At 32.3% G+C, this 27,020-nt stretch overlaps 1 protein-coding gene across 2 annotated transcripts in view; it reads left to right on the top strand.

The window, feature by feature from the left end:
• Positions 1 to 22,311, top strand: part of LOC139867335 (CASP-like protein 1F1) — a 57,911-nt gene extending 35,600 nt beyond the window's left edge. Inside the window, exons 2-4 of one of the 2 annotated variants that reach the window (XM_071855700.1) lie at positions 19,895 to 20,119; positions 20,256 to 20,379; positions 21,838 to 22,311. In XM_071855700.1, the coding sequence (XP_071711801.1) occupies positions 19,899 to 20,119; positions 20,256 to 20,379; positions 21,838 to 22,059 (567 nt within the window). In that variant the 5' untranslated portion in view covers positions 19,895 to 19,898 and the 3' untranslated portion in view covers positions 22,060 to 22,311. Of the gene's footprint in view, positions 1 to 19,809; positions 20,120 to 20,255; positions 20,380 to 21,837 lie in introns of those variants that run through there. The other variant, XM_071855699.1, reaches the window with a different exon arrangement.
• The last annotated feature ends 4,709 nt before the right edge of the window (positions 22,312 to 27,020 follow it).

The following is a 27,020-nucleotide window of genomic DNA, read 5'->3' as shown; positions in this document are numbered from 1 at the left end:
TCATTATTATTAAGTATTAATTTGATATTATTATTATTATTATTATTATTATTATTATTATTATTATTTTTAATTTTATTATTGTTATTATTAGTATTAATATTTTTATTACCAATATTATTATTATTATTATTAGCATTACTATGAACATTATTATTAATAATTATTATTATCAGTATTATTATTATTATTTATTTGTTATTATTATTATTATTAATATAATAATTATTATTATTATTATTAACATTATTAGAATTATTATTAATATATTATTAAATTATTTACAATAACTGAATATAATCTATAAAACAGGAAAAATCGTACAATTTGTTATCTATCAGGATCGGGTTATATACTACTGTCTCTAATCTTTATAACACAACAAAATTTGATTCATAATAGATACAAAATCAGTTTGATTTCACTTTCAACTATTTTTTTTCTGTTTCTGATTGACAAAATATGTCGAATTTAGTTACTATAAAACAATCCATTCCAGCTGTTAATTGCTATCATACAACTTCACATTATCAATTACAAATCACAAATATCTTTTACAGCTTTTCATCTAATCGAATTTAATTAAAAAACAAAATCAAGAACACGTCGACTACCTCTGCTCTTGAAACTTTTTACTCAATTCTCAAATTCAAATGAAATTTAAAAATCTAATAATGTAGATTTGTTAGAAATCCATCATTTAAACTATCTGGAAAGTTTCAATCGCCAATTTTTAGTATCGAGTCCTAATTCTCGAGTCAAACTAAATTTTTCAAAAAGTCAAAATATTTGTTCTTCGCGAATTTCGTATTTGTTTCAATGTTTAAGTTGAAATTGATAATTGAGAAAGATTTTGGGAGTGATTTGAAACACAATTCGTGTTGTGATCTTTGTCTAAAACGTTCTTAATATCAAAATCAAGTTTTGAGTTCATGTTCTTCAAAAACGCTGTAATTATTAAATTTGTTTAATTTCTTTTCTGTTTTGTTGATTCACCTACATATAAAACGTTTCTGTTTCAGTTGTACAATCTAAATCAAATTGGTAATTAGTGGATATGATTAGTTTTGGGTAATTGGTCGAATTATTTTGTGAAGGAAATGAAGATATAGGATAAACAGAAAAATGGGTTTTTGATATTTTGGGTTGCTTTAATTCCAGAAAAGCTCAAATGGTCGGATGGTTAAGGAAGGTTTTGGGTGAGCGAGAAGTCTCGGGTTCGAGCCCGGTTTGGGGCTTTTCTTTTAGGAACTCTTTTTAAAGGCAATTTTTATTTTTAAAACGTTATTATTATCATTATTATTATTATTATTATTATTATTATTATTATTATTATTATTATTATTATTATTATTATTATTATTATTATTATTATTATTAGTATTAGTATTGTTATTATGATTATTATTATTATTGATATTATTATACTTATCATTATTGTTATTATTATTATAATCAATATTATTATAAGTACTATAATTATAATTCAAAACTTATTAGTATTATCATTACTAATTTTATTATTGTTAGTATTATTATTACTGTTATTATTACTAGTATTATAATTATTATCATTATTAGCATTAGTAATAAAAGTGTTATTTTTAGAATTATTATTATTATCATTAATATTAGTATTAGAAACATTTAGGAATTATTATTGTTATTAATAAAAGTATTATTATTAAGATTACCATTAGTAATAAGATTGTTATAATTATTATTACTAAGTATTATGTACTAATATCAAAAATTATTTTCACTACCATTATTACTAAATTATTCATTTTATCAAAAACTACTCATATTATCATTATGAGATTTATAATTAAAAACTATCATCAATATTATTATTAACAAAATTATTAACTTTAATAATTTTTATTAGTAACATTAAGTATTATCATTATTATCATTTTTACCATTACAAATAACATTTTGGTATTATTATAATTACTAATTTAACAAACAAATGTGTATATATATATATATATATATATATATATATATATATATATATATATATATATATATATATATATATATATATATATATATATATATATATATATATATATGTGATGACCCGAAAATTTTCGAACAAATTTAAACTTTAATCTTTATATTATTCCGACACGATAAGCAAAGTTTGTTAAGTTGAATCTCAAAAATTTTAAACTATGTTCATACATTCATTTAACCTCGACCAAATTCCAATGATTCACGAACCATTATATGAACGGACATGATTATATATGTATATGTGTATATATTATAACTTGAAAACGTTAACAAAGTATTAGACGTATAATACTTTACACGAACGTATTTGTTTCGATATAGGTTTAATATAATTATCAACGGAATTAAAAGATAATATCAAACGATTGATTTATCAGATACATTGTATGATCGTGAGTCTCTATTGAGAGGTCCACTTTGATGTAGGAAACCTTTTCTTTTTAACGATATTCGAAATAAATGGTAAAGTGAACAAATATGTCAATTAACGATTACTGGACAAAGGTTAGTAGAGATTAACTTTCAACACAATGATTGTCTCGTGTCTCTTGATAAAGTTAATTATTTAGTTTTCTTAATATTGAAAACTTTTTACGACATAGATGAAACCTTTTAAAGAATGATTTTGAATATAACTAATTCTGGAAAACTAAATTATATTTATTCGATTTAGGTCAAATATATGAAAGCGTTCTTCGAAATAATAGATTTTTAATTATTATAACGCTTCGATAAAAAGATGTGAATGTAATTAGTTTTAGAGAACTATAGTTATTCGATTTAGTATGGGCACGTTTTTCGATATAATAGAATTTGATTGTTAAAATGTTTTTATGGATTTTCAATGATATGAAAATGAAATAAAGATAAAATAAAGATTTCTAATGAGCACTAAAATACTACAACATTTCATCTCAAGATTTCAAGATAAAATGATGGAAATCACTAAACCTGTGCACTTGCACGAGAAAAATCATAACTATATCATACTGACTCGAAAAAGGGTGATTCCGGTGTCCAGACGTCCGTAACTCAAAAATCTACAACTTTCGTGAAGACACCATACGCGGACAGCGTACCTATCTACGCGAAACGCGTAATGTTTGTCGACATAACATTATTATTATTATTATGTCTGGCGGCTTACCTTTTTATTATTATTATATTATATATTATATTATTATATTATTATTTTACATATATATATATATATATATGAACGAAGTACTTATTAGGAACTAAAAAAAAACACTCACACACTCACATAAATAAATCAATCTGTATATTTTCTAGCTTAAAATTTTAAATTAGTAGTATGGTACTGTAACAAGTGATACATGGGTATTTTAATTTGGGTTACAAACCGATTATAACTAAGGAAACTATGGGTTATTGCCAAGGAGGTTATGGGCAATATTCGGGGATATATTTATGAATCAAACCTAGTATTTATCATCTCCGTTACGTCTACGTACTTTCCTATAATATTGAATCTCAATATTGATATGTTGAGATCTACGATTATTTGATAATCCGAGTTTCGATCACATTACGATGAACAACTTTATATGCTGCTAAGGTGAGTTTCATATGATCCCTTTTACTCTCTACATTTTTGGGCTGAGAATACATACAAATGCTTTATTAACTGTTTTACAATAATTATAACGTGAGTTTCATATGATCCCTTTTACTCAATATATTTTTGGGCTGAGAATACATGCGACTGTTTATAAATACTGAACATACTAGATTTATATGCGTGAGTTTCATTTGCTCCCTTTTTAAATGCTTTTGCAATATATATTTTTGGGCTGAGAATACATGCACTTTATTTTAAACGCAAAGGACACAAGTACATACTAAATTCTACACAAGTACATACTAAATTCGACTGTGTTTGCATGTCAAAAGTTTTGCTTATCATTTCTTGTCATAAATTACCTGCTTATCATTCCTAGTCTAGACACGTCTTACTGCATTTATTGCATAAATAGTGTATAGACAAAAATTCATATCTTAGAGTATCTGTTACTGTAAACTTTTCCTGACATCTTCCGAAAATTTCTCCGTGATTTATGGAATTTGGTATTATATATACATATGTAAATTATGTAATGAAGAATACCAAACTAAATTCTATAATCTAATTCATATCAAAAATCATCTCCCTAATTATACAAGATGGATCCCTATCTAGTTCAAATTCCTTAAACTCTGACAACTATTCCGATATAGATATTCACCTGAATTCTAAAGATAGTGTAACCGGAATGGATCAACCAATTAGCCATCATCTATTCTGGATGAATTGGGGATGGGTTCGTAGTCTACTTAATCATTGGAGGCAAGAAGAAGGTGATCCCTTCCATCCACCACATTGTCCTCTTGGCGAAGAACCTGAAGCACTTACCGGCGAACCTGTTCGAGACACTATTTTCTCTCTCATTTCCAGAGTATCTCGTCACGAAAATATACTATCTCAAATTCTGGATCTTATTCATCCGCTCGTACGAACCGCCAATCATCCCGGTGTAGTAGAAGAAGTCAACGAGCTTCGTGCTCAGGTAGTGGCTTTGGAGAATATGGTGCAAAGGTTACAAGCACCAGCAGCATCGCCGGCATCAACAGTACCACCGACAACAACACCAACAGTACCATTACCACCACCAACAACATCCGCATTGCAAACCTCAACTTCACAATCTGTTCCACGAGCATCAATGTCATACGCACCGTAGTTACCAAGAAATACCCGCAACAATAACCGATGAAGTATTAACTCATTTTCCCTGAAGAAATTTTATGTATATTTAATATATATGAATTTTGAAATCAAAATAAATCTTTTCGTACTAAGCTATTACGTGTGAATCTTAACTAGTAGGTACTACCCGGTTAGTTCATATTACTAATATGCAATGATGTACATCCTTCCTTAACAACTTAACCATCGTTAACTACAATCTCTGTTTCAATCTAATGAATTTCATTTCATAATAAACCAAGTGTATTATTCAATTACATAATTGATTTTACATTTTCATTTTCGATGTACTCGAAACTATCCAGAAAACATCATATGTGACTTGTAAGGCTCACAAGAATTTCACGAGCATCAACATCCTTCACCAAGGAATATCAATAAGAATAAATAATGAAGTATTGATTTCATTAGCGAAATACTCCACAAAGATTAAGTAATCTTTAATATTTTAGAGATAATTCATTTCTAATTCCAGCCAAAAATCAAATGAGCTTAATATGATATTAACTCATTAAATCTGTATTACATCTGAAGAAAATATACATACATATATTTTCATAAAAACGGTAATAAAAATTCTTTTGTACAAAGTATTAATTGTGAAATCTTTAATGGGTAGGTAATACTCGGGAAATATATAAGTTCACAATTAATATGTTATACTGTACATTCTTCAACTTTGATTCAAAAATTATTAACTATGCTCACAGCGATATACAATCGTTTTCATACAAATTCAATTACATATTCTGATATTGACGGATCAGAATCCAAGCCAAGATTTAACGGGTGACATCATTCTTAGATCTCTACATCTTTTAAAGCTATACTTTGACTTCAAAAAAAAAATGTGAAAGATCCTTTAGCATTGTTATTACCGAAAATAATCTTGCAATCCCTTTTCAAAGTATCCAGTCTTACCACACTTCCAATCAGTCAACTTCAACTTTTTAGATTAAGCCTTATTGTAATCTTGATGTATACGTTCTTGTTACTGGGGAACCTTTTATGTTCCACCACATTAGCAGTAAATTTGCCAACAACTTCATTGATCCTTGACCTTCTGAAAAATCCTTATACTCATTGAAACCCTATCATGTACTCATCTACATCTTCTAACGGTAATTGCCATACCAACTACCAGGAATTAGCAATCAGTATTTCGAATTTTGAAGCAATTCTACGCCAATAGTTATATATAAACATATAATGTCTATCTCCTAGACTTACATACTTCGAATGTGAAGTTTCTGAAAAACACCCCAAACTGTGAAACTAGTCCTCCGAATTTTGGAAAAATGCTGATGAAGCAGCAAAAACTGTAAACGACGTTAACAGTCAAAAGTTTAATGATAAAGAATAGTATGGTGGTAAAGCTAAAAAAAAGAGAAGGTTTGGAACTGGAAAACGGATTGAGCAAACCATGAAAGAGGCTGTGGACAAATCACAAGGACGAAATCTACCTTCAAAGGATCCAAATGATTCAGTGTCTGCTAAAATCGTTAGCAAACACCTTACTCCTCATTCTAAACCTTCACAAACAGATTTTCCGCATCATCCTCTGATATTAAAAATTCTAAGATATCATCGTATATTTCATTATAAATATCCTCGATATTTCTGGAGATATCTTCATAACTATTCTTATCTGAAATCATTCATCTCTTCACGCTATCTTTATTACATCATAAAAGAAACTATTTTAGTTTCTAAATTCTGAAACCTTCAAGTTTAAAATATGAATGTTTTGAAGTATTGTTGGGAACTGAAACATGAATTAGTATAATATAATGACACTTGATCAACGTGATTATATTACAGTAAGTCATGCTGAGTTTCTAATGGAACGTGATAAAGGTTCACAGATCCCACCCTCATCATGAACCATGTTACATAACTCTTTCATTCTATATAATCTCTAAATATATCAAGAAAATATATTTCTTGATGATTCGGTCTTTTCCGGATATTATGGTAATTTGATAAATCAAGATCGTGCCATTACAATTCCATTCTTAGAACATTAACTATGTTCATTTCAAAATCCATACCTACTAATTCTGGACCATTATCCGCTTGACTTAAGGTCGGGAAGAGAAATCGAAAGCATGAAGCTCTGAAATATAATGGAAAATATAAAGCCCGATAACAACCCCGAAATTTACAAACCGTGTATATCGATGCGTATAGCAATATAAAGACACGGGAGAACGAAAAATACTACAACTCCAAGGTAATAGTAGAAGAAAATAACTTCCTCTGGTGGGAGATGAAAAAGAAGAATGAAGGATACGATAGCCAGGAAAATATCAATAATCAGAACTGGATTAAGCATTTTCACAATCTATTGGGATGTTTGAATAAGGAAGAAGATTATAGGAGTGGTGAAAATAAATGAAACGGAAGAGGTCAATTTATAGCGAAATATCAGACATAGCAATCGAGGCAGATTACGCATTTAATCAAAGGAAATCTTAATTTCCTTAAATTCCGAAGAATCAAATCTTATTATGAAGATTTTCTATTCCTTAAATTTCGGAAATCAATCGTTACTACGTCAAGAGATAAGACGCATCTCTATTCTCTATTTCACTTTATTACAATAACTTCCCTCATACGCTTCAAGTAATTGGATTGTTTTATCCATATTATTCAACGGTGATAAAACTTTATTTATCGACTCATATTCGTCATAAAAACATTTTTATTGTTAGCCATGATGACCTCACTCAAATTTCGGGACGAAATTTCTTTAACGGGTAGGTACTGTGATGACCCGGAAATTTTCGAACAAATTTAAACTTTAATCTTTATATTATTCCGACACGATAAGCAAAGTTTGTTAAGTTGAATCTCAAAAATTTTAAACTATGTTCATACATTCATTTAACCTCGATCAAATTCCAATGATTCTGTAACAGCCCGAGTACAACCCGTAGTGGATATTGTCCGCTTTGCCCCGACGCACGGTGGCTCACGGTTTTGTTTCTCGGGACTCACCCTCAAAACGCGTCCACTAGAGGAGGTATCCACACCCTTTATAAGGGGTGTTTCGTTCTCCTCCCCCACCGATGTGGGATGAGTTCTCACACTCTCCCCCACTCAGGACACTGCGTCCCCGCAGTGCACATCGATGCGGGCCCCAGCTCTGATACCATCCTGTAACACCCCAGCTTAATATGACCACAATATTGTCCGCTTTGCCCGCAGGCGCACGGCTTTTTCTTGGCGACCACACACGATAAGCACTTTCCCAGGAGGTCACCCATCCTGGTAGTGCTCTCGCCCGAGCACGCTTAACCATAACGTACTCGCACTTTTACTCAGCCTGTGATCCCAAAACGCGTTGTGTCATTTAAGCGTGAGTATTACCTTATAATCCCATGATCACTCATGTTCGTGGGCGATGTGGGATTTGCCTAGGGTGTTACATGGGGGCAAACCTCATCGAGGACGATGAGTCCCTAAGGGGGGGTGAATGTAACACCCTAGGCAAATCCCACATCGCCCACGAACATGAGTGATCATGGGATTATAAGGTAATACTCACGCTTAAATGACACAACGCGTTTTGGGATCACAGGCTGAGTAAAAGTGCGAGTACGTTATGGTTAAGCGTGCTCGGGCGAGAGCACTACCAGGATGGGTGACCTCCTGGGAAAGTGCTTATCGTGTGTGGTCGCCAAGAAAAAGCCGTGCGCCTGCGGGCAAAGCGGACAATATTGTGGTCATATTAAGCTGGGGTGTTACAGATTCACGAACCATTATATGAACGGACATGATTATATATGTATATGTGTATATATTATAACTTGAAAACGTTAACAAAGTATTAGACGTATAATACTTTACACGAACGTATTTGTTTCGATATAGGTTTAATATAATTATCAACGGAATTAAAAGATAATATCAAACGATTGATTTATCAGATACATTGTATGATCGTGAGTCTCTATTGAGAGGTCCACTTTGATGTAGGAAACCTTTTCTTTTTAACGATATTCGAAATAAATGGTAAAGTGAACAAATATGTCAATTAACGATTACTGGACAAAGGTTAGTAGAGATTAACTTTCAACACAATGATTGTCTCGTGTCTCTTGATAAAGTTAATTATTTAGTTTTCTTAATATTGAAAACTTTTTACGACATAGATGAAACCTTTTAAAGAATGATTTTGAATATAACTAATTCTGGAAAACTAAATTATATTTATTCGATTTAGGTCAAATATATGAAAGCGTTCTTCGAAATAATAGATTTTTAATTATTATAACGCTTCGATAAAAAGATGTGAATGTAATTAGTTTTAGAGAACTATAGTTATTCGATTTAGTATGGGCACGTTTTTCGATATAATAGAATTTGATTGTTAAAATGTTTTTATGGATTTTCAATGATATGAAAATGAAAATAAAGATAAAATAAAGATTTCTAATGAGCACTAAAATACTACAACATTTCATCTCAAAATTTCAAGATAAAATGATGGAAATCACTAAACCTGTGCACTTGCACGAGAAAAATCATAACTAAATCATACTGACTCAAAAAAGGGTGATTCCGGTGTCCAGACGTCCGTAACTCAAAAATCTACAACTTTCGTGAAGACACCATACGCGGACAGCGTACCTATCTACGCAAAACGCGTAATGTTTGTCGACATAAAAAGTTTGTCGACATAAAAAGTGATGGCGGCTTACCTTTTTATTATTATTATATTATATATTATATTATTATATTATTATTTTACATATATATATATATGAACGAAGTACTTATTAGGAACTAAAAAAAAACACTCACACACTCACATAAATAAATCACTCTGTATATTTTCTAGCTTAAAATTTTAAATTAGTAGTATGGTACTGTAACAAGTGATACATGGGTATTTTAATTTGGGTTACAAACCGATTATAACTAAGGAAACTATGGGTTATTGCCAAGGAGGTTATGGGTAATATTCGGGGATATATTTATGAATCAAACCTAGTGTTTATCATCTCCGTTACGTCTACGTACTTTCCTACAATATTGAATCTCAATATTGATATGTTGAGATCTACGATTATTTGATAATCCGAGTTTCGGTCACATTACGATGAACAACTTTATATGCTGCTAAGGTGAGTTTCATATGATCCCTTTTACTCTCTACATTTTTGGGCTGAGAATACATGCAAATGCTTTATTAACTGTTTTACAATAATTATAACGTGAGTTTCATATGATCCCTTTTACTCAATATATTTTTGGGCTGAGAATACATGCGACTGTTTATAAATACTGAAAATACTAGATTTATATGCGTGAGTTTCATTTGCTTCCTTTTTAAATGCTTTTGCAATATATATTTTTGGGCTGAGAATACATGCACTTTATTTTAAACGCAAAGGACACAAGTACATACTAAATTCTACACCGAGTTTGAACCGAAAATCCCTTAGCTTTGGTAACTAGTAACTGCCGGTTATAAGAACTGGTGGGCGCGAGTAGTTATATATGGATCCATAGGGCTTGATATCCCCGTCCGAGCTAGAGCACTAGCCTTTTAACGGACGTATGCTATTTGAGAAGCGTACACATTGGTTTGCGTGTACTATTAAGATGATTATACAAAGGGTACAAATTATTAAACGTTAAGTTTAGTTACCAGGGTGCTCAATTTCGTAGAATATTTTGATAAACGTTTCTGGATGAAACAACTGAAAACTTGTGATTCACCTTTATAAACAGATTATGCATAACACTAAAACTATGAACTCACCAACCTTTGTGTTGACACTTGTTAGCATGTTTATTCTCAGGTTTCCTAGAAGTCTTCCGCTGTTTGCTTATATGTTATACAAGCCATGTGCATGGAGTCATACATGATTTATTCAAGAAAACGTTGCATTCACAAAATCATCACCATCCATCTTATTTTGACTGCATTGTCAACGGAAGTACTATTGTAAACTATTATTTACGGTGATTGTTTATATGTAGAAATCATCAGATGTCGAAAACCTTTAATTTAAATATTCATATATGGTGTGCCTTTTCAAAAGAATGCAATGTTTACAAAACGTATCATATAGAGGTCAAATACCTCGCAATGAAATCAATGAATGATGTGTTCGTCCATATGGATTTGGAGCGATCGTCACAGTTGGTATCAGAGCGTTGGTCCTAGCGAACCAGGTCTTGAATGAATGTGTCTAACTGATAGTTGTTAAGATGCATTCGTAAGTCTGGACTTCGACTGTGTTTGCATGTCAAAAGTTTTGCTTATCATTTCTTGTCGTAAATTACCTGCTTATCATTCCTAGTCTAGACACGTCTTACTGCATTTATTGCATAAATAGTGTATAGACAAAAATTCATATCTTAGAGTATCTGTTACTGTAAACTTTTCCTGACATCTTCCGAAAATTTCTCCGTGATTTATGGAATTTGGTATTATATATACATATGTAAATTATGTAATGAAGAATACCAAACTAAATTCTATAATCTAATTCATATCAAAAATCATCTCCCTAATTATACAAGATGGATCCCTATCTAGTTCAAATTCCTTAAACTCTGACAGCTATTCCGATATAGATATTCACCTGAATTCTAAAGATAGTGTAACCGGAATGGATCAACCAATTAGCCATCATCTATTCTGGATGAATTGGGGATGGGTTCGTAGTCTACTTAATCATTGGAGGCAAGAAGAAGGTGATCCCTTCCATCCACCACATTGTCCTCTTGGCGAAGAACCTGAAGCACTTACCGGCGAACCTGTTCGAGACACTATTTTCTCTCTCATTTCCAGAGTATCTCGTCACGAAAATATACTATCTCAAATTCTGGATCTTATTCATCCGCTCGTACGAACCGCCAATCATCCCGGTGTAGTAGAAGAAGTCAACGAGCTTCGTGCTCAGGTAGTGGCTTTGGAGAATATGGTGCAAAGGTTACAAGCACCAGCAGCATCGCCGGCATCAACAGTACCACCGACAACAACACCAACAGTACCATTACCACCACCAACAACATCCGCATTGCAAACCTCAACTTCACAATCTGTTCCACGAGCATCAATGTCATACGCACCGTAGTTACCAAGAAATACCCGCAACAATAACCGATGAAGTATTAACTCATTTTCCCTGAAGAAATTTTATGTATATTTAATATATATGAATTTTGAAATCAAAATAAATCTTTTCGTACTAAGCTATTACGTGTGAATCTTAACTAGTAGGTACTACCCGGTTAGTTCATATTACTAATATGCAATGATGTACATCCTTCCTTAACAACTTAACCATCGTTAACTACAATCTCTGTTTCAATCTAATGAATTTCATTTCATAATAAACCAAGTGTATTATTCAATTACATAATTGATTTTACATTTTCATTTTCGATGTACTCGAAACTATCCAGAAAACATCATATGTGACTTGTAAGGCTCACAAGAATTTCACGAGCATCAACATCCTTCACCAAGGAATATCAATAAGAATAAATAATGAAGTATTGATTTCATTAGCGAAATACTCCACAAAGATTAAGTAATCTTTAATATTTTAGAGATAATTCATTTCTAATTCCAGCCAAAAATCAAATGAGCTTAATATGATATTAACTCATTAAATCTGTATTACATCTGAAGAAAATATACATACATATATTTTCATAAAAACGGTAATAAAAATTCTTTTGTACAAAGTATTAATTGTGAAATCTTTAACGGGTAGGTAATACTCGGGAAATATATAAGTTCACAATTAATATGTTATACTGTACATTCTTCAACTTTGATTCAAAAATTATTAACTATGCTCACAGCGATATACAATCGTTTTCATACAAATTCAATTACATATTCTGATATTGACGGATCAGAATCCAAGCCAAGATTTAACGGGTGACATCATTCTTAGATCTCTACATCTTTTAAAGCTATACTTTGACTTCAAAAAAAAATGTGAAAGATCCTTTAGCATTGTTATTACCGAAAATAATCTTGCAATCCCTTTTCAAAGTATCCAGTCTTACCACACTTCCAATCAGTCAACTTCAACTTTTTAGATTAAGCCTTATTGTAATCTTGATATATACGTTCTTGTTACTGGGGAACCTTTTATGTTCCACCACATTAGCAGTAAATTTACCAACAACTTCATTGATCCTTGACCTTCTGAAAAATCCTTATACTCATTGAAACCCTATCATGTACTCATCTACATCTTCTAACGGTAATTGCCATACCAACTACCGGGAATTAGCAATCAGTATTTCGAATTTTGAAGCAATTCTACGCCAATAGTTATATATAAACATATAATGTCTATCTCCTAGACTTACATACTTCGAATGTGAAGTTTCTGAAAAACACCCCAAACTGTGAAACTAGTCCTCCGAATTTTGGAAAAATGCTGATGAAGCAGCAAAAACTGTAAACGACGTTAACAGTCAAAAGTTTAATGAAAGAATAGTATGGTGGTAAAGCTAAAAAAAAGAGAAGGTTTGGAACTGGAAAACGGATTGAGCAAACCATGAAAGAGGCTGTGGACAAATCACAAGGACGAAATCTACCTTCAAAGGATCCAAATGATTCAGTGTCTGCTAAAATCGTTAGCAAACACCTTACTCCTCATTCTAAACCTTCACAGACAGATTTTCCGCATCATCCTCTGATATTAAAAATTCTAAGATATCATCGTATATTTCATTATAAATATCCTCGATATTTCTGGAGATATCTTCATAACTATTCTTATCTGAAATCATTCATCTCTTCACGCTATCTTTATTACATCATAAAAGAAACTATTTTAGTTTCTAAATTCTGAAACCTTCAAGTTTAAAATATGAATGTTTTGAAGTATTGTTGGGAACTGAAACATGAATTAGTATAATATAATGACACTTGATCAACGTGATTATATTACAGTAAGTCATGATGAGTTTCTAATGGAACGTGATAAAGGTTCACAGATTCCACCCTCATCATGAACCATGTTACATAACTCTTTCATTCTATATAATCTCTAAATATATCAAGAAAATATATTTCTTGATGATTCGGTCTTTTCCGGATATTATGGTAATTTGATAAATCAAGATCGTGCCATTACAATTCCCTTCTTAGAACATTAACTATGTTCATTTCAAAATCCATACCTACTAATTCTGGACCATTATCCGCTTGACTTAAGGTCGGGAAGAGAAATCGAAAGCATGAAGCTCTGAAATATAATGGAAAATATAAAGCCCGATAACAACCCCGAAATTTACAAACCGTGTATATCGATGCGTATAGCAATATAAAGACACGGGAGAACGAAAAATACTACAACTCCAAGGTAATAGTAGAAGAAAATAACTTCCTCTGGTGGGAGATGAAAAAGAAGAATGAAGGATACGATAGCCAGGAAAATATCAATAATCAGAACTGAATTAAGCATTTTCACAATCTATTGGGATGTTTGAATAAGGAAGAAGATTATAGGAGTGGTGAAAATAAATGAAACGGAAGAGGTCAATTTATAGCGAAATATCAGACATAGCAATCGAGGCAGATTACGCATTTAATCAAAGGAAATCTTAATTTCCTTAAATTCCGAAGAATCAAATCTTATTATGAAGATTTTCTATTCCTTAAATTTCGGAAATCAATCGTTACTACGTCAAGAGATAAGACGCATCTCTATTCTCTATTTCACTTTATTACAATAACTTCCCTCATACGCTTCGAGTAATTGGATTGTTTTATCCATATTATTCAACGGTGATAAAACTTTATTTATCGACTCATATTCGTCATAAAAACATTTTTATTGTTAGCCATGATGACCTCACTCAAATTTCGGGACGAAATTTCTTTAACGGGTAGGTACTGTGATGACCCGGAAATTTTCGAACAAATTTAAACTTTAATCTTTATATTATTCCGACACGATAAGCAAAGTTTGTTAAGTTGAATCTCAAAAATTTTAAACTATGTTCATACATTCATTTAACCTCGACCAAATTCCTATGATTCACGAACCATTATATGAACGGACATGATTATATATGTATATGTGTATATATTATAACTTGAAAACGTTAACAAAGTATTAGACGTATAATACTTTACACGAACGTATTTGTTTCGATATAGGTTTAATATAATTATCAACGGAATTAAAAGATAATATCAAACGATTGATTTATCAGATACATTGTATGATCGTGAGTCTCTATTGAGAGGTCCACTTTGATGTAGGAAACCTTTTCTTTTTAACGATATTCGAAATAAATGGTAAAGTGAACAAATATGTCAATTAACGATTACTGGACAAAGGTTAGTAGAGATTAACTTTCAACACAATGATTGTCTCGTGTCTCTTGATAAAGTTAATTATTTAGTTTTCTTAATATTGAAAACTTTTTACGACATAGATGAAACCTTTTAAAGAATGATTTTGAATATAACTAATTTTGGAAAACTAAATTATATTTATTTGATTTAGGTCAAATATATGAAAGCGTTCTTCGAAATAATAGATTTTTAATTATTATAACGCTTCGATAAAAAGATGTGAATGTAATTAGTTTTAGAGAACTATAGTTATTCGATTTAGTATGGGCACGTTTTTCGATATAATAGAATTTGATTGTTAAAATGTTTTTATGGATTTTCAATGATATGAAAATAAAAATAAAGATAAAATAAAGATTTCTAATGAGCACTAAAATACTACAACATTTCATCTCAAGATTTCAAGATAAAATGATGGAAATCACTAAACCTGTGCACTTGCACGAGAAAAATCATAACTAAATCATACTGACTCGAAAAAGGGTGATTCCGGTGTCCAGACGTCCGTAACTCAAAAATCTACAACTTTTGTGAAGACACCGTACGCAGCGTACCTATCTACGAGAAACGCGTAATGTTTGTCGACATAAAAAGTTTGTCGACATAAAAAGTGATGGCGGCTTACCTTTTTATTATTATTATATTATATATTATATTATTATATTATTATTTTACATATATATATATATGAACGAAGTACTTATTAGGAACTAAAAAAAACACTCACACACTCACATAAATAAATCACTCTGTATATTTTCTAGCTTAAAATTTTAAATTAGTAGTATGGTACTGTAACAAGTGATACATGGGTATTTTAATTTGGGTTACAAACCAATTATAACTAAGGAAACTATGGGTTATTGCCAAGGAGGTTATGGGTAATATTCGGGGATATATTTATGAATCAAACCTAGTGTTTATCATCTCCGTTACGTCTACGTACTTTCCTACAATATTGAATCTCAATATTGATTTGTTGAGATCTACGATTATTTGATAATCCGAGTTTCGGTCACATTACGATGAACAACTTTATATGCTGCTAAGGTGAGTTTCATATGATCCCTTTTACTCTCTACATTTTTGGGCTGAGAATACATGCAAATGCTTTATTAACTGTTTTACAATAATTATAACGTGAGTTTCATATGATCCCTTTTACTCAATATATTTTTGGGCTGAGAATACATGCGACTGTTTATAAATACTGAAAATACTAGATTTATATGCGTGAGTTTCATTTGCTCCCTTTTTAAATGCTTTTGCAATATATATTTTTGGGCTGAGAATACATGCACTTTATTTTAAACGCAAAGGACACAAGTACATACTAAATTCTACACCGAGTTTGAACCGAAAATCCCTTAGCTTTGGTAACTAGTAACTGCCGGTTATAAGAACTGGTGGGCGCGAGTAGTTATATATGGATCCATAGGGCTTGATATCCCCGTCCGAGCTAGAGCACTAGCCTTTTAACGGACGTATGCTATTTGAGAAGCGTACACATTGGTTTGCGTGTACTATTAAGATGATTATACAAAGGGTACAAATTATTAAACGTTAAGTTTAGTTACCAGGGTGCTCAATTTCGTAGAATATTTTGATAAACGTTTCTGGATGAAACAACTGAAAACTTGTGATTCACCTTTATAAACAGATTATGCATAACACTAAAACTATGAACTCACCAACCTTTGTGTTGACACTTGTTAGCATGTTTATTCTCAGGTTTCCTAGAAGTCTTCCGTTGTTTGCTTATATGTTATACAAGCCATGTGCATGGAGTCATACATGATTTATTCAAGAAAACGTTGCATTCACAAAATCATCACCATCCATCTTATTTTGACTGCATTGTCAACGGAAGTACTATTGTAAACTATTATTTACGGTGATTGTTTATATGTAGAAATCATCAGATGTCGAAAACCTTTAATTTAAATATTCATATATGGTGTGCCTTTTCAAAAGAATGCAATGTTTACAAAACGTATCATATAGAGGTCAAATACCTCGCAATGAAATCAATGAATGATGTGTTCGTCCATATGGATTTGGAGCGATCGTCACAATATATATAAACAATATAACATAACAAAATTTAATATTTTTGAATATAAGTTATTAATATAAATAATTATATCATTAATAATAATATATAGATTTATTCGATTACAAGTATATGTATTAATACCCTGCATTGTTCAATATCGTCATATGTATTTTTACTACAAAATACAGTATTGTGAGTTTCATTTGCTCCCTTTTTAAATGCTTTTGCAATATATATTTTTAGGACTGAGAATACATGCGCTGCTCTTATAAATGTTTTACGAAATAGACATAAGTAATCGAAATTACATTCTATGGTTGGATTATCGAAATCGAATATCGCCCTTCAAGTCTGGTAACCTAAGAATTAGGGAAATGGCCCCTAATTGACGTGAATCCTAAAGATAGATCTATTGGGCCTAACAACCCCCATTCATGTCTATGGATGGCTTTAGTACTTCGAGATTATTATTATACAGACGTCTATGTCTGTGGAGATATTCTATGCATTATGGTTAATGTCGGTTACTAGGTGTTCAATCCATATGAATGATTTTTATGTAGATGGCTATATGCATGCATGATGTTTATGAGAAATGAAAATATGAAATCTTGTGGTCTATTAAAATGATGAAAATGAATGATTATGATAAACTAATGAACTCACCAACCTTTTGGTTGACACTTGAAATCATGTTTATTCTCAGGTATTAAAGAAATCTTCCGCTGTGCATTTGCTCATTTAAGAGATATTACTCGGAGTCATTCATAACATATTTCAAAAGACGCTGCATTCGAGTCGTTGAGTTCATCAAGAATATTATTAATTCATTTATAGTTGGATATATTATGAAATGGTATGCATGCCGTCAACTTTCGATGTGATGAAATTTTGTCTTTTAAAAACAAATGCAATGTTTGTAAAATGTATCATAAAGAGGTCAGAACCTCGCAATGTAATCAACTGATATGAATCGTTTATAATCGATATGAACGGGTTGTTAAAATATACTCATTTGTACGACAGATTCAATAGTAAAACACACTTTCTCATGCAAAATAAAACTTATACTTCGAGTTTAAAAAGAAACGAGCGAAAAAGTAGAATGTTTTTTCTGTTCGGGCTACCCGGTAGGGAGGGTAATCTGATCCCATACTCTGATGTACGCAGCTCAGCGGGATTACTCCCTAGCTGTTTCTAACTCTTCCCTGACCACAACTAAATATTCATTTTAAACATTATTCGAACCGGAGACCTTCTACAAGGAACTCAGGGCCCCAATCACGGTAGTACTATTGTTAATATGCATTAATAACGTTTATTAGACTTATGATTTTTTACAAATTAATAACAGACGTAAAAGTTATCGTGTTAGAAATTTTTTTACTTTAAAATCAAAATAACTGGACTAAAGTTTATGCGGGGAAATGTATTGACGATCTTGGGATTCCATTTCGAAATTCTTTTGTCAAGAAGATTGGGGACGGGGCCTCAACATCGTTTTGGAATGATCTTTGTATTGGGAATGTCGTTTTAATAACAGGTTTAAACGTCTTGCGTACCTGGAGACAGATTTGTATGCTTCGGTAGGATCAAGAATTATGCGGGTCGGATCAGAATATGTTCAAAACTGGAGCTGGGTTCGAGAACCAACGGGTAGGGCGAACGTCAACACATGGATATGGTCATCGAGCAGTAATGGTAATTTCAAAACCAAGATTCTTTCAGATTTAATTGATGCAAAATTCATCCATTTAAGTACCTCTTCTTCGTGGTACTATTTGTAATAATCTAGTGCCTAAAAAAGTTGAGGTGTTTGTTAAAAGGAAGAATTCCGGTTTTGATAGAATTAGATAAAAGGGGTATTGATCTACATTCGGTTCGTTGTTCAAACTGTGATGATGATATTGAAAACATTAACCATGCCCTTTTATCTTGTAATAGTGTGCGGGACTTATGGGAGAAAATCTTCGACTGGTGGGGTGTTCCATGCCCCTTGAATTTGAGTTTGAAGAGTCTATTAGAAGGTAACTCGGGTCAACTTGGTTCGGATGTGGCAAAAAGTATATGACAAGCGGTAGTTTGGTCAAGTGTGTATTTAATTTAGAAAAATCGGAATGAGAAGGTCTTTAAAAACAAAAGTTGGAGCGTTCCGGTTGTGGTGTGCAAAATACAAATTAAAAGTTTTGAGTGGGTCACGAAAAGATGCAAGGCGAACGATATCGATTGGAATAGTTGGCTTAATAATCCGCAAATTATCTCATCTTAGCTCCTTATGTTATTGTATACAGTGTGATTTGTTGCCATCTTGGCACCTCTCGTGATTGTAATTGTTGCGGACTTGGGTAATTGCTTGCATTGAGCGCTACCTTTGTGTTTTTTATAATATTAATAAAATTGTTTGCCTTGTAAAAAAAATAAAAATAAAAAAATAAAAAAAATAAAAAAAAAAAAAAAAAAACTGGACTAAAATTTAAGTAATGTGAAAATTCAAACAATGGAACGAGACAAGAGCCCACACACTCCCTTAATCTCACCCACGTTATCTCTTTTATAATTATTTCACTCTATCTAAATAACCACCTCAAAAAAACCTCCTATAAATACTCTCCCAAAAACCCCTGCCTCCTTATTATAATTCCATCTCCTGATTCACTTCACTTCTATTTAAATCTTTACCAAAAATCAACAAATCATCAATGGAAACCGAAAACAATCACAACAATGCAACCGTCACTAAACTCCGTCCAATTCCGTCACCCATCACACATTTATCCTTCATGGCTTCCCAAATTTGGCTTCGAATCATTGCTGCCGTTACCTCAACCGTTGCTGCCGTTTTACTCTTTAACTCTCGACAATCGAAAGTATTGTTTGGAACCAATTTAGACGCACGTTACTCTTACTCCCCTGCCTTTAAGTACGCTCTCTTTTTGTAAATGTCACTCTAATTACTACAGTATTACTATTACTATTACTATATATTACTCCGTATCATTTCATTTTTTATTTTTTCAAAAATATGTTGTTTTACAATGACGTTTGTTTTGTTGTAGGTTTTTTGGAATGATGAATATTGTCGTGTGCGTGTTCTCTGTTTTCTCGTTGTTGCCGGTATTTACACTTGGTCGAAAATTCTCGAATTCGATCAACTACTTCTTCTTGTTCCTTCATGATCTGGTACATTTTTGTATAACGTATTTTAATTGACGTAATATAGTACGTTTAAATAACTTCTTGAATTTTTGTTAGATATAAATATTAATGAATGTAATTGATACTATGTTTTATAGGTAGTTGAAGTAATAAATTGCAGCTTTTTAATATCTCACATGACATATTGAACTGAAATAATCTTTTATTACTATTACTATTACTATTACTATTATTTTTATTTTTATTTTTATTTTACATATCATACTTAACTTACTAGGGAGTAATACTTACTAAGGTTGACATTTTTTAATATATATTATTGTAATAACTGTAAAATAAAATAAATTTAATTTACCAATCATTTGATGTTGTGTGAATGTTTTTATTGATTAAAATGTAATTAGTGTGTGATTCTAATTTAAGAACCAATAATCTCTCATTTAATATATACCAAACAAATCGCGTAGGACATTATTATGATAGTTACATATTCATTGCTTCGTCAACAGTTTGGATTTAATGGTCTTCATTGTTTAATGACACCTTTAAATATTTAATAACACAGTTAATTTAGGTTTTAAAACATCACATTTGTAAAAGTTGGGAGTAAGTTTTTATATACACATATAAGTATTAACATAAACAATACAAACAAGGGTTTTGATAGATGTATTTAATGAACTTCTAATTTCTTAAATATTAATGCAGATTTTAATATATATATATATATATATATATATATATATATATATATATATATATATATATATATATATATATATATATATATATATAATTTAACTAAATACATTTTAAAGTGTATGATGTAAATATACATCAATCAAACCAAACATGGACTCAAAATTGAACTAATTTAATGAGGCATTAACATATGACATAAAACTTTTTCTTAGATGATATTTGTGAGGGTAATTCTTTACCAAAAAAAAACTTTTTCTTTGATGATACATGCCTAATTTCATAACTCCTAACTTTATTAAAACATGGACTCAAAATTGACCTAATATAATGAATCAATAACATTTGACCTAATCACATCTAGAGTGATATCTAAAAGAAAGTATGCGTGTACTTTTATTTGACAAAGATCATAACCGAACTCATGGGACAAGGCCATTGTGGTTGTGGACAAGTTGTTAGCTTTTTCTAGTTTTTGGTTCAAGACCTTTTTGGCTAGTCACAAACTCAAATTAAGAAAAAGTAAAATTGTGCATTAATATTATTCCCAACCCCCATATTCTTAAGAGTTTAAGCCATTTGGAACTCACAATTTTATCCTAACTAGGAAATACAATTTATTGCTTTTGTACAATCCAGAACCCCACCCATAAAACATGGGGTGCACAACATCAATTTTCACAATTGGTAGTTTTCATATCTAGATTTTTACCTCTTCTATTTTTTTTGGTTTATTTTTATTTTGTTGGCATGATTAACTTGTCCTATAATGTTTTCGTATAGTTGTTAACGTTGTTGATGGCTGGTGGATGTGGAGCCGCGACTACCGTTGCTCAAGTGGGCAAGTTTGGGAATAGCCACGCGGGTTGGATGCCCATTTGTGACAATTTCGGAAAATTTTGTAACAAAGTTGAAGCTACTTTGATCTTGGGTTACGTATCCGCAGTTTGTTATGTGCTTCTTACCATCATTTCAGCAAATAAAGCTCGACAAGTCACGGTTTGAAAAAAGTCTACATCTCTCGTATGTACACATATGGCGTGTGAAATGACTAAAACACCCTTGTGGAACGATTGTCTAGCTTTATGAAAGACTTGGTGATTATATAGTATGTTAGAATGTTGTTTCTTTAATTAAAAGTGTTCATATATTTGAATGATGAATATTTATATTTATATTAATATGCTTTTACTGAATCGAACATAAATGCTATTTTAGCCCATATATTCCACGCGGTGAATTGGGCTTCTCTTTTGTGAATGTAATTGAGGCCGGTGATCTAAAGCCATAAAGTGAATGTTAGAAACAATTAAGGATCGATAGATACAAAAGTAATAGTATCAATTAAATTATATGAGTTGGAAAAGTAACATGTACACTTTTTCATGGTTCAATAAATTTTTACATTTTTTGGGATTTGTTTTGGAGCAAAAAATATGAAGAAAATTCATCAAAAACGTAAATTTGTAAAACAGCATTTTTTATTTAATCTTGCTTCTCATGCACATTATCAATCATCGTGAAGTTGACCCCATTGAAGTTCATATATATACAAGTGATCATTTAGAGCACGAGAAGTGGTGATAATCTAGTTCAATAATGATCATGTTAGTATTTTTTGGAAACACTAACTCTGAAAATGTAAGTATTTATGAGTTAAAATGTGCTAAAAACATATATTTCAATAGAGCGGAAAAAAGATGACAAAAAAGAAATTTTTGGAATTGAGAGACCGGAGAGAAATATAAGAAGAAACGTCGAGACGAGGTGAGGAATGCCGAGGGTTCATGACGTTCCCGTTTAGAATCACGTCCTTTCACTCACGCTCTAATTGATCTTCATAATTTTGAATAGTCTAAAAATTATGGTGATTTACGTCATAATTGATTATAAAACATGCCACAACTATCGTATATCATATACGTTTTATTAAAATTGTGGTCTTATCTCCATCTAATTTAATATGGAGCACCTTTTTACTAAACACTATTATTATCTTACAAGTTATAACCTTTTCTATTCACCCAATTTCTTCAAATGCAGCCAAGTAGACATTGCCCGAACGGTACCCCGACTAACCGGGTTCATAGAGCAGAACGCCCTGAGTTCGAATCTCCTCGGCGACATTTCTGTCGGAGCCTTTCCCATGACAGTTGTTCAAGGGTTACTTCTGAAAGGTGATTACACGTACAACATGTTCTATGACAGTTGTTCGATTGAACATTCTTGACACGTGAAATGTATATGATCGGGTGGGGGAACTCCTGTAGATGAACTATGGACCTTAGATCAAACGTATTAACCTAGATTAACGGCGAAAACGATAACTAGGGCGAGTCGAATACTTAAATAACTATCGGGATCAATCTAACCAACAAATAGTTGATATAATCGATGCCTAGAGCCTTGTATTCGGTCGGGGATTGGTCTGGGACGATAAACACAGAATGATACGACGGCTAAAGGGTTTGTGGTGTGTAACCTAACAATGAACCACAAAACCCGTATATATATATATCTTCAGTGACCATCGGCCGGTGGTCTGTGACCTACGGCCGATGGTGAGAGTCCCTCGACTGATGGTCCCTACCATCGGTCGATGGTCTGAGCAGCCAACCAACTGCTCTTAACCATTTCACGACATTATACTAAGCAATTCAAATACTAAGTATTAATGACGATGTTCATACATGACTGAAATACGAAATACAAAACTAATAGAACTTATTACATAATAGAACTCGGGATTATGCACCAACAAACTCCCCCTAAGACCTAGTTCTATTTCAAAAATCTTCAGTCATCATTTACTTCATTCGTACGGATCGATTACTGTAACGACCCGACCAAAACCGTTATTGACGGCGCCGTTAACTTAGGTCCCGTTGCGTGGTCGTAGTCCCTATATGAGACTCGTTTGACCAAAATTATGTCGCATTCATTTGAAAGGTACAAGACTTGCAAGTTTAGTTTACAAAACCGTTCGACAACAAGTCTAAGTTTACAAAAGTCATAAAGTATGATTTAAATAACTCGCGACATAATTAGTTTAAAATCACAGTTGCTATAAATAGCGTAAGTAAGTAGACAAAAGTTTGAATCCAAAAGTGCTATCCCTAGCGTACGCATGCATGGTAGACTCCAATCAAAGTAATCAAAGAGTGCGGAAGCATGTATCAAGTAGCCATGTATAAACCTGAGAAAACATAGAAGAATCTGTCAACGCAAAAACGTTGGTGAAATCATAGGTTTAAGTAAGTGAGTAAAGGTAAAGTAAGTCGAACCACAAGATTTGCAAAGTTGAAATAATAGTAGTACATTCTAAAAGTTAATATTCACGAGCACCCAATTATCAAAGCTTAACGTTCCGTCCGTTGAATACCCCATCAATTAGTGCTAGAACAACACTGTTCCCGAAAATATATTTCATTCGTAAACGGTAGCGAACCGTTTGAATGAGGGTTTGTCAAACCCATATGGCCATATAACATAAGTTCTCGCTTACACCATCTGATGTAACTAATGATAATCGGATTGAGGATTTTCGTTCTAAACTCGTATGTAGAATGTTTGTTTTCCCGTTCTTGTGTTCACTTAGTTCAAAAGAATCGTTTATGTTTTCTCATCCCAAAAGTAAGTTCAAAAGAGTAAAAAGTGGGACTATGATCTCACCTCGAGTGCACGAGTATAAAGGTACTTCAACAAGTAAACGTGTGCATGAAAGTTGCTTAGCCTTGACCTAAACAAGTAAGTTATATCAATTAACCGGTTACGACACAAGGTCGGGTGAAATGTGTTCAATTAGTCCTACGGCTCGTTACGACTCGATTAAGTATAGCATGTGAATCACGTTGTCAAGTTTCATACAAGAAACAAGTATAAAAGCATGTTAGAACGATTGTATAAAAGTTTGGTTAAGTTTGACTAAAAGTCAAACTTGGTCAAAGTCAACGAAAAAGTCAACACGTTCGGGTCGGGTCCCAAACTATTTTTCTAAGCTTAGAAGTCATATATGAGCATGTTGGCCAAGTTACATGTTAATCGGAGGTGCGTAGCATAGCAAACATTTTTCGAAATTTGACAAAGTAGGTCAGAATCTGACCACGGCATATGCCGCGCCGCGACAAAGCTGGCCGCGCCGCGGCATTACACGCGAGCTGATACCTGGCCAGTTTCAGTTTTCTAAGTCTCAACCCAAAACCTTTTTATGCATAAAACACAAACCGCAAACACTTAGAACTCGCATCTTATATCGTTGGAAAGCTCTTTTGACAAGGAATACAATTAACTACCTTTCACAAGCAAAAACATCAATTACAATAACCGAAAACTCGTCAATTGATCAAGAAAGGTTAATTTTCAAAGTTTCAAGTTCGTAAAACGTATTTTATGATTCGGGAAACCAATTTACACATACGATATGCCGTTTTGAAGGTAATGAAGCATACATTACAACTAAACACTTACTAATAACATTTCATGGCATTCGAAACATCAAAAGCTCGTTTTAAGTCTATCAAACTCTAACCAAAATCCGCAAAAATCAATATTCATGTTTTTGAAGTTTCCTTAATCAACCTACGCATCAAAACGAAGCTAGTGATACTAGTAACACAATTAAAACATGAACTTTAACAATTTAACAACATTAACTCATCCAAAATCAAAGATTTAGCACACCCATTTCAAATGTTCAAACTAGTTACTCAAAACAACGAATCGAGCAAACAAAACATATATTCATGTTATACACGAGCCATAGACACTAACTAACACCATTTCAAGTCAAAAACACGAATTTAGAGAAATCTAGAGTTTTAGAAATGTTACCCAAACGAGATGAAGTTGGTATCAAATTGTAGAGGATGAAGAGAGGATTCCAAATATGTAATTTGTTTTGAAGTTTGCTTCCCGATCCGAATTTAGATGATGATTTATGTTTGTGTTCTTGAGAGAAAAAAAGAAAGAAAGAAAGAAGAAGAAATGGATGAATGAGGGGTGGAGGTGGTGAGTGGTTGACTAGTCAACTACTAGCCACCTCTTTGGTCAAGTGGCGGAACTAGTCCCTCAAGTTTCAGAGCGGGTGCGGGAATTAACCAAACGAATATTTTTAAAACGCAAGTTAACGAGAGATGTTATAATTAAATGACGGAATTATTATGAACGTTAGTCAACGGAAACTACGAATTTAAATAACGAAAGGTATTATTTAAAAGAAAAAGACGGTGTTAAAAATAAATTTAACGGAAAAACGCGGGATGTTACATTATCCACAACTCAAAAGAAATTTCGTCCCGAAATTTAGTTGGAAGTAGTAGTTGTTGAATCTTACTCGAGATCTTGCGTTGTAAATTCTACGAATAAGTGAAGGTACGTCCTAGGGTATTTCAACGAACCTGAAGGTCGGGGTCGTATGTCGTTTTAAGGTTTGGTTCCATGATTTTATGGTTTCTGGTCCTCCTAGGAAGTGAGGTTCATCGTCGATAGTGAGTTCATCAAAGAAGATAACAAGTTCTCGTTTCGCAAAACACGTCTTTGAGTTGATACATCGAATGTAGGATAACGGAGACCCCAAAATGAGTCGGAAAGGTCTAAACGGCTAGCGACGGGTCCAAAACACCCCAAGAATTTAAAGGGTCAAAATATCGCGGATTTAGCTTCCTACGTTTTCCCGAAACGGATTGCACCTTTCCAAGGTGCGACTCTTAACGTGACGCGGTTTCCCACGCGGAATTTGAAATGTTTACGTCTAACATCGGCGTAGCTCTTGGTGATTACGAGTCGCGTAGGGTTTTACCTGAATATGAATAAATTTTCTCGGTTGCTCATGAATAACCTCGGCCCCGGTGAATTGATCATCGTTTACTTGGTTCGACAAAGGAGAATGACGTTTCCGGTCACATGTGGTTTCAAAAGGAGTGACGTTAAAACTCGAATGAAAATCATTGTAGTACGAGGATTCGGTT

This window comes from Rutidosis leptorrhynchoides, chromosome 9, assembly GCF_046630445.1.
Source record: "Rutidosis leptorrhynchoides isolate AG116_Rl617_1_P2 chromosome 9, CSIRO_AGI_Rlap_v1, whole genome shotgun sequence".
NCBI lineage: Eukaryota > Viridiplantae > Streptophyta > Magnoliopsida > Asterales > Asteraceae > Rutidosis > Rutidosis leptorrhynchoides.
The sequence above is the reverse complement of the archived record's forward strand: the minus strand, read 5'-3'. Positions and strand labels throughout refer to the sequence as shown.